This window comes from Ziziphus jujuba, chromosome 10, assembly GCF_031755915.1.
Source record: "Ziziphus jujuba cultivar Dongzao chromosome 10, ASM3175591v1".
NCBI classification, from domain to species: Eukaryota; Viridiplantae; Streptophyta; class Magnoliopsida; order Rosales; family Rhamnaceae; genus Ziziphus; species Ziziphus jujuba.
Window position 1 is genome coordinate 18,582,230 of NC_083388.1, and position 14,309 is coordinate 18,596,538.

Below are 14,309 nucleotides of genomic sequence, written 5' to 3' on the forward strand. Positions count from 1 at the left end.
CAATCACCATCTTGGTTGTTATATCAGCTTTTTATGTTTATCGTCATTGTTTTGGCTCTTCACCATTTTCGTTTTCGTTTCGACCCTCCTCTATCTTCTTCGTTAAACCCTATATAAAAGTTCTCTCTCTCTCTCTCTCTCTCTCTCTGTGATTATATATAGAACCCTAGAACAAACCTCTTCTTCCTCTTAAAGAGGGAGCTATGAATCCCTCTACGCTCCTCACTCCATCTTCCACTTCTCCACGTTCTGTTCTCCGCTCTCCTTTCCTCAACCCCATCCCTCTGCGAACCGCCTCAACCTCCGTTTGCACACAACGGCGTCGTTTCAGGGTCTCATTCCCCCGCAGCTCGTCTGTTACCTCTGAGCCACCCAGCTCCGCCTCCACGCCACCCCCTCCGGATGTTTTCGGAGGCCCAAAGGAGCTGACGGGTGTTCAACCCCTGGTGGAGAAGCTCTCGCCGCCGCTGAGGTTGGTTAGCTCGGCCGTTATATTTGCCGGGGCTGTCGCTGCTGGGTATGGTTTGGGGCTCCGTTTCGGTCAGACCCGAAATGCCGCATTGGGTGGGGCTGCTGTGCTGGGTGCCGCCGGTGGGGCCGCTGTGTATTCTTTGAATGCCTGTGCTCCTGAGGTTGCTGCGGTGGAGTTGCATAATTTCGTTGCTGGGAGCGACGATCCCAGCGCGTTGAAGAAGGAGGACATTGAAGGGATTGCCAAAAAGTTGGTTTTGCTTTTTAATTTTTTAATTTATTGTCTCACATTCATATCATTTTTGTTAATGCTGGCCGAATTGCTCCTTTTTCCTCGGTCATGACAAATATAATATTTTAATTCTTTTATTGCTAAGAATTCATGAGGTTATTGGTTTGGTATTTGAAGTGAGCTATACAAGCCTGGTGTTATTTTCTATGAGGGGCTTTTATATTATCTGGGTTTTGCAAGAATTTGAATTTCACTTTTTATACGGTGTTATTGAGGATTTAGTTTCGTTCTCTGATATCATTCAATGTTCAATTTTTAATATATTAGATATGGTGTGAGCAAACAAGACGAAGCGTTCAATGCAGAGCTTTCTGATTTATATTGTCGGTGAGTTGAGATTAAGGATTTTTTTTTTTTTTTTAATGGATATGATTTTGATATGTGCTCTGAAATATCTCAAGCAATTTGTATATCTTATGTTACTCTTGGTTGAATTTTCCTTCAATTTTTTTTTCACCTTTCAGGTTTGTTTCCTCTGTCATTCCTCCAGAGGGTCAAGAACTCAAGGGTGATGAAGTTGACACGATTGTTAAGTTCAAAAAGGCTTTGGGCATTGATGATCCTGAGGCAGCTGCCATGCATATGGAGGTACTCCTTGTATCCTGTCTTTGGGACACGTTTCAATTTGTACGAAGGAAATTTGAAGTATTTATAACTTTAAAACTGGGTTACTGCCTGTTCATTTACAGATTGGTAGGCGGATTTTCAGGCAAAGGCTTGAGACTGGAGATCGTGATGCCAATTTAGAGCAGCGTCGGGTAGGCCTTAGTGCTTGCTTACTTCATAAGCTCACTTTGACGTTATTATTTGCACTTTTAACAGAGATATGGAACTTGACCATTATCAGTGATTCTCCAGTGCAGGCATTTCAGAAGCTGATTTATGTGTCAACTCTTGTGTTTGGGGAAGCATCATCTTTCCTATTACCTTGGAAGCGTGTTTTCAAAGTCACAGATTCCCAGGTATTTCATCTTTTGATCCTTTATCGGGGAAAGCATTGTAGTTGTGTGGGCTTAGGTTCAGAAACTTCTTGTTCAACCATCTGTGTATATAAGAACTTATATCCAAGTGAAATTTTATCTTGACATTTCATTTTTCTTGCTTTTCCACTTTCCTTGGATTCATAAAAAAATTGTTCTATCAGGTTGAGATCGCTATTCGTGATAATGCCCAGCGATTATTTGCTTCAAAGCTAAAATCAGTTGGCAGAGGTAAATATGCTGTATATTGAAGTCTTTCAGGCACTGTTGTATTGTTATCTACTTTCAATGAGAAGGAAATTGTAAACCCTAAGTAGTTTCCGTGCTCTGTGGTTAACTCTAACGTCTTACAGGGGATGGCTTATGTTCAAGTAATAATTTGTTCAATTATGTTGTTTGTAATCTAATTCAGGAAATGTCAGGGCAAGTAATATAACCAATTAATGTTCCAATATTTTAAGACATTAACAAGAAATGAGTTGTAAATGTATCTGATATAATCAATTTATTGATTTGCCATATGTTTATGGTTATTTTACTGTCATCTGTTTGATGCTAAAAAAATTTTCTACGTTCTCTTTAGATGTTAATGTGGAGCAGCTTGTTAGCCTTAGAGAAGCACAACGTTTGTATCGACTTTCTGATGAGGTACATCCTTAAAAAATATTTGGTCGCTAATAAGTTTTCTATGGCTGGACTATAATTACTTCTCTATTTGGATATTTGTGCTTTTTGCAGCATGCTGAGGAATTATTCAAGGAGCATACAAGAAAACTGGTTGAGGAAAATATTTCGGCAGCACTCAGGATACTTAAATCCAGAACGAGAGCAGTGTATGATCGCTATTACCATAGATAACTGCAACTCATGACTGTATGCATGTGTCAATAGGGACTCTTCATTTTAGCATTTAAGATTTCTTTAAACACATGCCTGAGATATTTTTTATGTTCCTGCATGTGCTTTTATTTCTTTGATGAGTTTGTATTCGTAGAATATGCACCATCTAATGAAACAAGGTGTTCCAGTAATGTAGTTGCACAAGCTGTGGAAGAGCTTGATAAGATACTAGCGCTCAATGATATACTTATCACATTAAAGAACCACCCGGATGCAGGTCACTTTTCCCCTGGTGTTGGTCCAGTTTCTATACTAGGTATGAATCCAAACTGTCTTCTTGGTTGTTATGGTGTTTTGACATGTCAAAATCACAAGCTCTCATTATTTTGTATCAATGCCTTAGGTGGTGAGTATGATGACGATAAAAAGATGGATGACTTAAAGCTCCTTTATAGAGCATATGTGACAGATTCATTGTCCAATGGTCGTATGGAAGAAAATAAGGTGTTGTTTTTTTTTTTTTTGAATGAATTTGTTGGGAAAGCATTTTCTAAGAAAATATATTTGATTGGCTATTTTATTTTTTTATTTTAGGCGTGCATTCTCTGTAGCTTTTATTAGTATTCTTTTTAAATTACTGTATAGTTATTATTGTTTTGCTTTGTGTAGCTTTCTGCATTGAATCAATTGAGGAATATATTTGGCTTAGGAAAACGAGAAGCAGAGACCGTTGTTCTTGATGTTACTTCAAAGGTGTATCGTAAGCGACTTGCAGAGTCATTTACTGGGGGAGATTTAGAAGCAGCAGATAGCAAAGCAGCTTTCCTTCAAAATCTTTGTGATGAGCTGCATTTTGATCCACAGAAGGCCAGTGAGATTCACGAAGGTAATTAAATTGAAATACCTGTATGTTTAAAAAATCTTGCTGTAGTAACCTAGAAATCTTGCTGACATTTATTGCATGAATTGCCTATTTTCTTCTCTTTCTTTCAAGTATGCAATGGAGAAGCGTTCAATCCTTATTGTATTTTGAAATTGTCTTTTAGCTTATTTAGTGATGGAGTATGCAGTTTATAGATTGCCATTGTTTCTGACATGTTTGTTTTCTGTTAAGAAATTTACCGCCAAAAGCTTCAGCAATGCATAGCTGATGGAGAGCTAAATGAGGAGGATGTTTCTGCCTTGCTGAGGCTACGGGTCATGCTTTGTATACCTCAGAACACTGTTGAAGCTGCCCATTCAGACATCTGTGGCAGTTTGTTTGAAAAGGTAAAGCAAATATTTTTGCTATATATTCCTCTGGTCCTGGAACTCCTGGTTCACATGTAGCTGTAGCCTGTAATATTTCTTGTTAGAACTGCCCATCTTTGCATTGACAGTCAGCGTCAATCTTTGTGGTTTTTCCATTGTTCAGTAAAGCTTTCTTTCTTAAATTCTTGTTTGTTGCAATAACATGAAGTTAATGGCTTGATATGTGAGAGCTCTCTGTTGTCAGATCATCATCTGTCTGAATTGACCTCATATTCTGTCAAACCAGCGCTGGATATAATATAGTACTTCTTATATTTTGTTTCTTTCCCAGGTTGTCAAGGATGCTATTGCATCAGGAGTTGATGGTTATGATGCTGATGTTAAGAAATCTGTCAGAAAGGCAGCACATGGTTTGAGATTGACCAGGGAGGCTGCCATGTCTATTGCTAGCAAGGCAGTGAGTATCCATTTTGATTGCTGTTTCTTTTAAATGGGTATTTTTACTTTCATATCTGTCATGATTTGCATATCTTCAAATAAATTTTGTATCTATGTAGGTCCGCAAGATTTTTATTAACTATATAAAACGAGCACGAGCAGCTGGAAACCGTACTGAATCTGCAAAAGAACTTAAAAAGATGATAGCATTCAACACCCTGGTTGTGACAGAATTGGTGGCAGACATAAAAGGTGAATCATCTGAGACTTCATCAGAAGAAACTGTAAAGGAGGAAGTTAAAGAAGTCGTGGAGGATGAGGAATGGGATTCTATTCAGACCCTTCGGAAAATTAGACCCAACAAGGAACTTACTGCAAGGATGGGAAAGCCTGGTCAGAGTGAGATTACTCTAAAAGATGACTTGCCAGAAAGAGAGAGGACTGACCTATACAAGACATACTTGCTATATTGTATAACTGGTGAAGTAACCAGAATTCCTTTTGGTGCTGAGATCACTACAAAAAAGGATGATTCTGAGTATATTTTCCTGAATCAGCTTGGTGGAATTTTGGGTTTGAGCACTAAGGAGATAGTGGAAGTACATAGAGGCCTGGCTGAACAAGCTTTCAGGCAACAAGCAGAGGTGATTTTAGCTGATGGGCAACTGACAAAGGCCAGAGTAGAGCAGCTTAATGAACTGCAGAAGCAAGTAGGCTTGCCTTCGGAATATGCGCAAAAGATAATTAAGGGCATAACAACTACAAAAATGGCTGCTGCTATCGAGACAGCTATTGGTCAGGGGAGACTGAATATTAAGCAGATAAGAGAACTTAAGGAGGCAAGTGTTGATTTGGACAGCATGATATCTTTGAGCTTGCGAGAGAGCCTGTTCAAAAAGACTGTTGATGATATTTTCTCATCAGGCACTGGAGAGTTTGATGAGGAGGAAGTATATGAGAAAATCCCTTCAGATCTTAACATTAATGCTGAGAAGGCAAAAGGTGTCGTTCATGAACTTGCTCGAAGCCGGTTATCAAACTCATTGATCCAAGCTGTGGCACTACTAAGGCAGAGAAATCGGCAGGGAGTGGTATGGATTTATATGCATGTTTTTCTTTTACTTATTTTACTTTAGTTGCGGTAGGCTTTTGGGTGTTTGAATGCTTGAAGTGAAAAGTTTTGAAATCTTCTTTCTGCTATTACAGGTTTCCTCTCTTAACGACTTACTGGCTTGTGACAAAGCTGTACCTTCGACCCCACTTTCATGGGAGGTACCAGAAGAGCTGGCTGATCTATACACCATATACCTGAAAAGTGACCCACCACCCGAAAAGCTGTCCCGCTTGCAGTATCTGTTGGGCATAAATGATTCGACGGCGGCTGCACTAAGAGAGATGGGAGATAAAGTACTCACTGGCAGTGCAGAGGAGGAAAAGTTTGTATTTTGACTGTTTCAGTGAAGTTGTAAAAGGTAAATTGGGGTGTATTTTGACTGTTTCAGTGAAGTTGTAAAAGGTAAACTGGGGCATTAACCCTGCCTGTTGAGCCCATTTTTGTCCAGCAGATTTTTCCTTTTGAGAGTGTAGAATGTTAAAAAAGTCGCAATATGATTATTAGAGACAAAATATTCAATGCAATCATATAGTATAATGAAACTCTGGAATGTAATAAATGTATGATTTTGTTAATGTAATACTTGTGTTTTTTTGTTTTTTTTAGGTGTGCAAGGATATCAGATAAGCAAAAAATGTACTATATTCTGTGGAAGAACTTCTTTTATCACGTCTTTACAGTAAAAAACTATAGATGGTTGCATAACAAACCTTTTGCAGAGTACCATTTCATCTTGGATGATGTTTGATTATGGTCATGCTTTCTATCGCTCACTTGTAATGCATTCTGCATATTGTTTTCAAAGCATGTTGTCATTTTGCAAATTGTTCCAAGTAGGTGACAACAATGTCGAAACACAATAGCTATCAAGTTGTAGGGATACGATTGAGTTGGAAACAATAGTCGTTATGTTTGTATAAACAAAGCAAGTTAATTGACTATAGCAAAAAAGCAACCAAGAATGCAATTTATTCCCATCATGGCCCCGTGGGGGAAGAATCAAAATTTAACATGATTCATATTCAATATCGAAGAAATTTCAGTAGTAAGAATGGAGGGATTAGGTAAAAAGCATGGAGTTTTTCTACTTCGGTTCATATATTATTATTCGTTTTTCTATGAAAATTGGGTAGCGATCAGTCCTAATCAAAATTGACATATTATGAATATATGAGTTCGTACTTTCTTAGAATTCAAATGTTTGATGTTAATTAGTTTGGTTCCACCCGCTCATATTTCTGTAATCACATACTATAGTTGCGCTGTGCCAAATTGTCAAATTGCACTACTCAAAGAGAGCGAAAACTTTGAATATATACTTCTCCAGATATCACCGAACGGAGCTAATAATTAACAAGGTTAATATGAACAATTTAGACTTAACAATCGTTTACTCTTTTATTAAAATATTAACCATCTTTAGGATCACCTCTGAAGTTTTATTCTGACTTCATTTTAGTATGTATTTATGTCAGTGGGAAGATTCTAAAGTTTGGTTCATTTGCATAAGATTTCTTCCAAGCCAAGTTCCATTGAAAGCTTAAAAAAAGTGAAAAACAGGCATAATTAATTTTGACTAAATTAGATTCCCCATTCCAAATATGTTCACACAATGTTAAAAAACTTCCATTGTCAAATCACATAGTGCCACGTCCTCGGTTTTTCCCTTTATTGTCAGCTCCTTCGCATTACAACGACGGGGTAGTATTTTTTCAATGGAAGATGAAGATGACGACAGCTAGTGGAGGCAGCAGAATTTGAGATGTTTAGGCATTAAGAACAAGAAGATAACGATTACAATAATCGAAGCCTTCTAGGTAGCCATGGACATAAGGTTGAAATAATCTAAAGTCTAAGAAAACGCTGACCTTGGAGTATAGCATATATGGATTAAAAAAATGTCAAAGAGTCCCATAAAAAATTGCTTCCTTGTAGTCTATATATAGTTACATACCGCTTGCTCTAGCTTCCCACTCGAACCACATATTCCTTCTAAAAATCTCAATCGGTCTGTGACATCTCTATTCTTGCTTAGCACCATGGCATTGAATAGGAACACCAACAGATCATTCTGTTTGTTTGTGATAACCATGTTCATGTTTGGAATTAGAATGGGGCAATCACAGTTGTCGTCATATTACTATTCCAACACATGTCCAAGAGCCTTATCTACCATTAGGAATGCAGTGATGAATGCCGTGGCCAAGGAACATCGAATGGGGGGTTCTTTGCTCCGTCTTCATTTCCATGACTGTTTTGTTAATGCAAGTTTCCATCTCTAATTTCACTACTCGTTTTTTCTTTTGTATAATATAATGACATTGTTATAGTCTGAAATTACTATTGGTAAAATAAAATCTTACTTTTCATAAAAACAGATATAGCAAAAGCTTTGCTTTGGATTATATGTTTTTGTGTGTGTTCATTATGTGGATTGATATGCATGCAGGGATGTGATGGATCTGTTCTACTCGATGACACATCGAGCTTTACCGGAGAGAAGACAGCGGCGCCAAATAAAAACTCGTTGAGGGGTTTCGAGGTGATTGATGATATCAAATCTCAAGTAGAGTCTATTTGCCCTGGAGTTGTTTCTTGTGCTGATATCCTCGCTGTTGTAGCTCGTGATTCTGTTGTTGCGGTATATATCTATCTAAAGTATCTTCTATATGATAATCATAAGCATCGTTCTTGTTTGCACAAAATTCATAAAAACCATGCATATGTTAGTGTATATGCATACACATACCCTGCTGTAGTGGGTGTTAGTCTCTCTCACTATAATGTGTATGACAATTGAATTTATTTAAGTCCCACACCGTAATATGTGCCACGTCCCTACCATAGCAAAATTATACAACTTATATACATGTGCACATAGTACGAATCTCATGCTTAGTAGTACTTTTGTTTATTTTCTAACGATGACTACATTCTTAGACAAATTCAAATATTGGGAACGAAGACACTGTTTTAGTGCCATCTAATCATGTTAGCTAAATAATATAGGTCAACAGTAATGATATCATGTAAGATTATAACAATATGTCTTATATTGATTGATCATTAACTTTTTTTTTTTTTTTTTCAAAATTTATTTTTTTGCAGTTGGGCGGGCCTTCTTGGACAGTAGGGTTGGGCAGAAAAGACTCGACCAATGCAAGTTTTAGCGCTGCAAACACCCAACTCCCATCCCCAATTCTCAATCTTACAGACCTTGTAACTTTCTTCTCAAACAAAGGTTTTACTACCAAAGAGTTGGTAGCTCTTTCAGGTATATATATATATATATATATATATATAAATAAAATAGACCACTCCCACAATAAATATATATATATAAATAAAATAGACCACTCCCACAATAACCATTTCAAAATATAGCAACTAAGTTACTCAAAAAGAGTACTTATATTTCGCCATAATTAAGCTTTTGCAATTATTTGTCTAAATTATTATGCAGGATCTCATACAACAGGAAAGGCCAGGTGCCTTATGTTTAGACCAAGAATCCACAATGAGACTAACATCGATTCAGCATTCGCAACATCGCTGAAATCAAGCTGCACTACAAGCACAACTGATGATGAAAACCTTGCTTCGCTAGATGCCACTACCCCGGTTCTGTTCGATAATGGTTATTTCAAGAACTTGGTCAATAACAAGGGTCTATTGCATTCTGACCAGCAACTCTTCAGTGGTGGTTCTACTGATTCTCAGGTTACAAATTACGTCAACAATCCTTCCACTTTCTTTCAGGATTTCGCCAATGCCATGGTCAAAATGGGAAACATGAGCCCACTTACAGGGAGCAGTGGAGAAATTCGTGGCAATTGCAGGAAAATAAATTGAAGCCAAGAACTGGAGAGAAAGTTGTTTCGTTCTCATATTGTTAACTATACTCGTACTATGATTTAGGCTTTTTCTTGTCATTTGCTTCTGATCTCTGTTGATTCCTAGAAAGGATGTGGAAAATACAGCAGCTTCTTACTTATTAAGAAAGAATAAGCTTATATACTGAATTAAGATATATAAGAAAATAGGTATTTAGCTCAAATAGTTACAAAGCAAGAAATATGGTAGACATGGGTTTGGGTTTCTGTAGATTAATAGATATTTTAAACTATGATTGATTTAGAAAATAATAAAAAGCTAATATACCAACCAAGTTGCTGGAATAGTGAAGTATATTCGCTTTCTTTGAAGTTGATACGTGTCTCTTTTGCTTCATGTTACGCTCACAATGTGTTTCCGAAGGCTACTTATATGTTTAACACCATTAATTAGCAATTATTTCATCATGAATGTGATAGTGAAGTTGTCTGCCACTTAAACGTACAATTTTAATTAATCCATAAACTTTCGGATCTCAATGAGTAATTATTGACATAATTAGAGTAATTATTGACATTCAATAATATTAATAATGCCATATTAGCGTAATTTGGTGCTCTATAGCATTGCTTTGTATGGAAGTTGAAGAAGTAATTTTAATTTAAATCAAGATGATTAATTCTTCATGCTTTGAATTGATACTCTTGGCCTACCAAAATTTATCAACAGGAAGGATGAAGGCAAATTAGCAATAAAATATAAAAGTACTCATCAATTTAGTTTCATCGTCAAATTGGGTAATCTAATAATGGTAAGGGAAAAATTCTCTCATCTAGACCTAATAGATTGAACCACTCTTTTCCTATGTGTTTGAATTTTTATGAGACAAGATGGTGGTGGCACTGTATATCTGTTAAAATTCAAAAGTCAGAAAAGTTCTTTACTTTCCAATAAAAATCAAACAATGCCCCCCCAACCCACAAGAAAAAAACGTTTGAAACAAGGTGTAGTTCTCCAATATTATCAACTTGTTACGCTTTCTTAATCATAGGCTACAGTTTTTTGTAGTAGTATTTCAAATTTGCAAGCTCAACAATGTGGTCGATCCAGCTGCTAATTTTTTTTTCTTTTTTTTTTTTTTTAAAAGTTATGTAAAAGATTGGACCTACTAACTTCCCTGAATTTCTAACATCCAACACATCGATATATGAATATTGATATTCGTTTTCATAATTCTGTCAATGAATTGGTCTTGGGAACATTTTGCCATTAGATTAGGGGTCAAGTGAGCAATGCCATCCATTTCAACTTGGGACAAGTTCTTCAAACTTGCAAAAGGTTACAACAAGAGCAATCTCCGTCAAAGCAAATAACTGTAGCATAATCAATTACTCTACAACGTAAAAGTCACATTCTAAACACGAAAAAATCTTGCGTACCACCATGGTATCATATCAGATTATGCCACTTCATTAGTTTATTGCCACGTGTTAAAATTTTTGACACCTGTTTCTTCATTTATTTTGTCATTAAAAAAATATCCAGCTCACCATTTTTTTAATAAAGAAAAAAAGTAAAGTTTTAAAAATTTTTTAAAAAATTACTCGTACGTTTTTAAGAACGATCTTTCATATTCCAGATCTGGCTTTCCTGCATGGTTTCTCAATCGTTAAGTGCTAGAGCTTGAATATTATACTAGATACACTACTAAACCTGCTCTATATTATGAAGCAGATCGCAAAATGCATCAAATAGGTATGTTCAAGTTAGTTATTTTAGAGGTTCTTCATCTATTGATAGATGGCCAGATCCAAACACAAAAAGTCTTCATCTAAGTTTGATGAAGGATTTTTTTTTTTTTTCCCCAGAAAGTTTGATGAAATTTTTTACCGGTAAAAAGAAAAAACCGAACGAGCATCATATCCAATATTTCATTTGTCTAATTTCAAGTTTAATCGATAATTTTTACAAAAGTAATAAAAAAAAATTTATCCTTTAGAGATCTCAAACCTGAAGCAACATTTCATTCACCTTTGCAGATAAAATAATAATAATAATAACACAACCAAAAAAAAAAAAAAAAAACTTCAAAGTTTAAAAAAAATGGCGAAGTACAGCTATAACAAAGCGTATCCCAAATCTGCTCCTATATTTCATTCACCACCTATAGATTGAAAAACATATATAAAACAAACAAACAAACAAACAAAAAAAAAAAAAAAAAAAAAAAAAAAAAAAAAAAACCCCAAAGCTTGAGAAAATGGAGAAGCAAATGGGAGAGCCACACCTTGGTTTCTCCGTGGGAGGTTTATGCGTGTGAAATCTAGCTAACATGTTTGCTATTATTTTCTCTGACTACGGCCGGATTTACTTGTGAAACTGCACACATGGTGTCGCTACGAAAGAAAAAAGAGCTATTGGAAAAATATATATATATATATATATAATTATTTTACTTTTTCAAAAAAATAAAAAATGGTGAGTTTGGAAAATTTTAAATGACGAGCCAAATAGAAAAACAGATGTCAAATAGTCTTAACATGTGGCAAAAAACTAATGGAAGTGGCATAATCTGATATGGTACCACTGTGGTACGCAAGATTTTCTCCCTAAACACCCAGTATCAACATTAACAAAATATTAGGAATCTTAGCACTTAGGATTTAGATGAGTAAGGTTGAACCGGCAATAAATCAATCCGCTAACCAGCCAGATCCATAAATTTATCTGTTATTTTCTATTAAGGAAAAGAAGGGTCATTTTAGAAATGCACATTCTGAGATATTAGAGAGAGAGAGAAAAAAAAAAAAAAAAGAAGGAAAATTAAAAACACGTACCCCTAACTCAGATACAGGCTCTGCTAAATAGGTTGTTAAATTGCATGGGGTATTCTCTCCAATGGTTGAGGTCTGGTATTTCGAACATCACGAGAAGGAATTTCATAATTTACAAGGTGGTGTTGCAAAAAATGCTTTGATGAAGTTAATCTTGGTGAATATTGTGGATTGCTGCATTGATGCTTTTACAATCAAATTCCATGGTCTTCATCCAGTTCTCAAAGTCTCCAATTTCCTGCAACATGAACCCACTGAGAAGTCCATTTTATAAACACATCCTATTTCTTCAATTTAAACACCAGGAAGAAAAAGAAAAAGCATAGAAACATACACCGAAAAATACATGTTAGGACTTGCCCATGCATGGTGCACATCAAAAGATACATAAATGAGTTTGCAAATTCAATGTCAATCATAACAACGTAATCTTCAAAAGTGATAGGTGTTTGGATTTCGCAGTGACATTAAACCATTCCATTTTCGTTTTTAACACCGCCTTTCTGCCCATAAGGTGGTAAAGTAACATGTAGACTATCTGTCGATATCAACCAACTAGCAAAGAAGCAATCTCTCAACTGATCCTGAACTGTGCTTCTCATGAACTAGCTTCAGATAAGGAAAGTTTTCTATGTTTCTCCAAGAAGCAATGAAACATCACCTTTGTTTTTCCTCTCAAGTTTCAATTTTTTTCTTCAAATTCATCTCCAAGAGTTCAACCCTATACTCAGTAAAGCAATCTAAAAAAGAATATAATTATCTGCTAGCTTCTTTCCAGAACCCATTCACCAAAGCTTCTTTCCAGCACAATGCTATATAAAATTGAAACTTTTTTGTATTATCAAAAGCAAATGCACACATTGCAACCATTTTACAATTGGGACATTTTTTAACGAGCCAAACAGCATAATTTGCATTTCAACCAAAAAAAAAAAAAACTACAATTATGTGTATTATTGAACAATATCCCATCCACAAAGTATGGTAGAAAAAAAGACACGGAAGCTTAACGAAAAAGCACCTTAACGGCGGTGTTAATAGCATGAGTGGCGGTGAGCCATTGATCGGTCTGCTTCATGAATCGGGCAATGGAGGCCGCTAGAACCCGAATTTCGAGTTCGATTCGCTTCTCGATGATGAAGCATTCCTGGACCCCACCATTCACGGCGTCCACCAACAGATCCGAAACCCGCGATGCCTTCCTGATCGCTTCCTTCTTCGAATTCTCTGTGCAGATTTTAATTCATATATAACGTTAAAGCTTCACAGAAAAAAAAAGAAATCCAAAATTTTCTGAAAAATTTGAGACTTTTTTTTTTTTTTTTCTGCGCACAAAATTTTAGCGAAGTGAGGAAATCAATCACCGGTGAGTTCGCGGAGTCTGAGGGAGGAATTCTGATGATCGTGGAAGAGCTCGAGCAAAGAGGCTTCCAGACCACCAGGCTCTGCCTCGGATGAAGATGGCACGCGCGCACGCGCCGCTGTGATCGGTGTTCCTGGATACATCCCTTGCAGGAGTGATTTGAGTTTCAGCTTTGCTAATGAGGTGGCCGATTCCTCCCGACTCACTGAGAACAACACAGCTCAACTTTTACGACGTCGTTTCACTGGCTCTAAATCTGAAAACACAATTGACCAATGGGTACGGGTAATGGGCGGGTTCTACTGGGTTATGGTGGAAAACATGTCAATCTAAAAGCCTTTTCGACCCAACCAATTTGACAACACTGGGTTGGCCCAAATTTATTAATCTTTATCTAAAAGGCTCATTTATCCTTCACTGGGCAGCGATCTTGCTCTGCTAGTTCAAGTTTTTGCCGAAACATGTTAGGCATTTAATTTGCTGATGAAGTTCTAATTATTAGTAAACAAGGAAAGTTGTTTTGTATTCAAATAAATATTTTTACTTCTAAATTGGGGTCATTTCCATATGTGAAGATGTTATCTTGTCCATTGAATGATTAGATCTAATTATCTGTGTAACTTCTCATTATTTATCTATCCTTTGATGTACATTTCATCTATTTACTATTATATAACAAACATGAAGTAATATTTTTTTTTTCCTATTAAATTTTCTTATCAGCTAAAATTTTGTAAAACACTAGATTTAAAATTAAATGTTGTGATTTCTGCTTCTTTCTCCTTCTACTCTTTTAGTGGGGTAAAACAGTTTATTTCAAACGGAGCATATCAATCTAATTTATGATTCTGTGTGCATATACCAAGATTGTTTGGATAGGAAGAAAATAATG

General features: G+C 36.2%; 3 protein-coding genes across 7 annotated transcripts; 2 read left to right on the top strand and 1 right to left on the bottom strand.

The window, feature by feature from the left end:
- Positions 1-53: 53 nt before the first annotated feature.
- LOC107411606 (protein TIC110, chloroplastic) lies at positions 54-5,986 on the top strand. Its single transcript, XM_048468047.2, has 15 exons — positions 54-721; positions 1,031-1,090; positions 1,228-1,351; positions 1,453-1,521; positions 1,627-1,725; positions 1,908-1,974; positions 2,327-2,391; positions 2,482-2,576; positions 2,772-2,899; positions 2,987-3,087; positions 3,253-3,469; positions 3,698-3,852; positions 4,166-4,291; positions 4,392-5,363; positions 5,479-5,986. The coding sequence occupies exons 1-15, from the start codon at positions 204-206 to the stop codon at positions 5,719-5,721; spliced, it is 3,039 nt and encodes a 1,012-aa protein (XP_048324004.2). The 5' UTR covers positions 54-203; the 3' UTR covers positions 5,722-5,986.
- Positions 5,987-7,057: 1,071 nt separating this feature from the next.
- Positions 7,058-9,340, top strand: LOC112490641 (cationic peroxidase 1). Its single transcript, XM_048467746.2, has 4 exons — positions 7,058-7,650; positions 7,836-8,027; positions 8,495-8,660; positions 8,850-9,340. Exons 1-4 carry the CDS (start codon positions 7,426-7,428, stop codon positions 9,236-9,238), a joined length of 972 nt encoding a protein of 323 aa, XP_048323703.2. The 5' UTR covers positions 7,058-7,425; the 3' UTR covers positions 9,239-9,340.
- A 1,234-nt stretch (positions 9,341-10,574) lies between these two features.
- Positions 10,575-13,661, bottom strand: LOC107405101 (biogenesis of lysosome-related organelles complex 1 subunit 1). Of its 5 annotated transcripts, XR_009634468.1 has the most exons (5): positions 13,419-13,646; positions 13,076-13,281; positions 12,058-12,292; positions 11,508-11,616; positions 10,575-11,384 (listed from the first exon to the last, which is right to left on the bottom strand). XR_009634468.1 is itself a non-coding variant. In XM_048467748.2 (3 exons), exons 1-3 carry the CDS (start codon positions 13,558-13,560, stop codon positions 12,276-12,278), a joined length of 381 nt encoding a protein of 126 aa, XP_048323705.2. In that variant the 5' UTR covers positions 13,561-13,661; the 3' UTR covers positions 11,889-12,275. The 5 variants fall into 5 exon arrangements, 2 of the variants coding, with proteins under 2 accessions (XP_048323705.2, XP_048323704.2); XR_007238984.2 differs by lacking the exons at positions 10,575-11,384; positions 11,508-11,616 and adding an exon at positions 11,889-11,947; XR_007238983.2 differs by lacking the exons at positions 10,575-11,384; positions 11,508-11,616 and adding an exon at positions 11,889-11,957.
- Between the last annotated feature and the right edge of the window lie 648 nt (positions 13,662-14,309).

What these genes read in the sequence shown, in the direction of transcription:
- LOC107411606 (XM_048468047.2), top strand. Translation starts at nt 204, where the DNA reads ATGAATCCCTCTACGCTCCTCACTCCATCTTCCACTTCTCCACGTTCT. An exon ending in AAATCCAGAACGAGAGCAGT is followed by an intron (nt 2,577 to 2,771) that starts GTATGATCGCTA and finishes AAGGTGTTCCAG; the next exon opens with TAATGTAGTTGCACAAGCTG. An exon ending in GGCCAGTGAGATTCACGAAG is followed by an intron (nt 3,470 to 3,697) that starts GTAATTAAATTG and finishes TTTTCTGTTAAG; the next exon opens with AAATTTACCGCCAAAAGCTT.
- LOC112490641 (XM_048467746.2), top strand. Translation starts at nt 7,426, where the DNA reads ATGGCATTGAATAGGAACACCAACAGATCATTCTGTTTGTTTGTGATA. An exon ending in TCCATGACTGTTTTGTTAAT is followed by an intron (nt 7,651 to 7,835) that starts GCAAGTTTCCAT and finishes ATATGCATGCAG; the next exon opens with GGATGTGATGGATCTGTTCT. An exon ending in CTCGTGATTCTGTTGTTGCG is followed by an intron (nt 8,028 to 8,494) that starts GTATATATCTAT and finishes ATTTTTTTGCAG; the next exon opens with TTGGGCGGGCCTTCTTGGAC.
- LOC107405101 (XM_048467747.2), bottom strand. Translation starts at nt 13,560, where the DNA reads ATGTATCCAGGAACACCGATCACAGCGGCGCGTGCGCGCGTGCCATCT. An exon ending in CAGACTCCGCGAACTCACCG is followed by an intron (nt 13,282 to 13,418) that starts GTGATTGATTTC and finishes AAATCTGCACAG; the next exon opens with AGAATTCGAAGAAGGAAGCG. An exon ending in CTATTAACACCGCCGTTAAG is followed by an intron (nt 12,293 to 13,075) that starts GTGCTTTTTCGT and finishes TTCATGTTGCAG; the next exon opens with GAAATTGGAGACTTTGAGAA.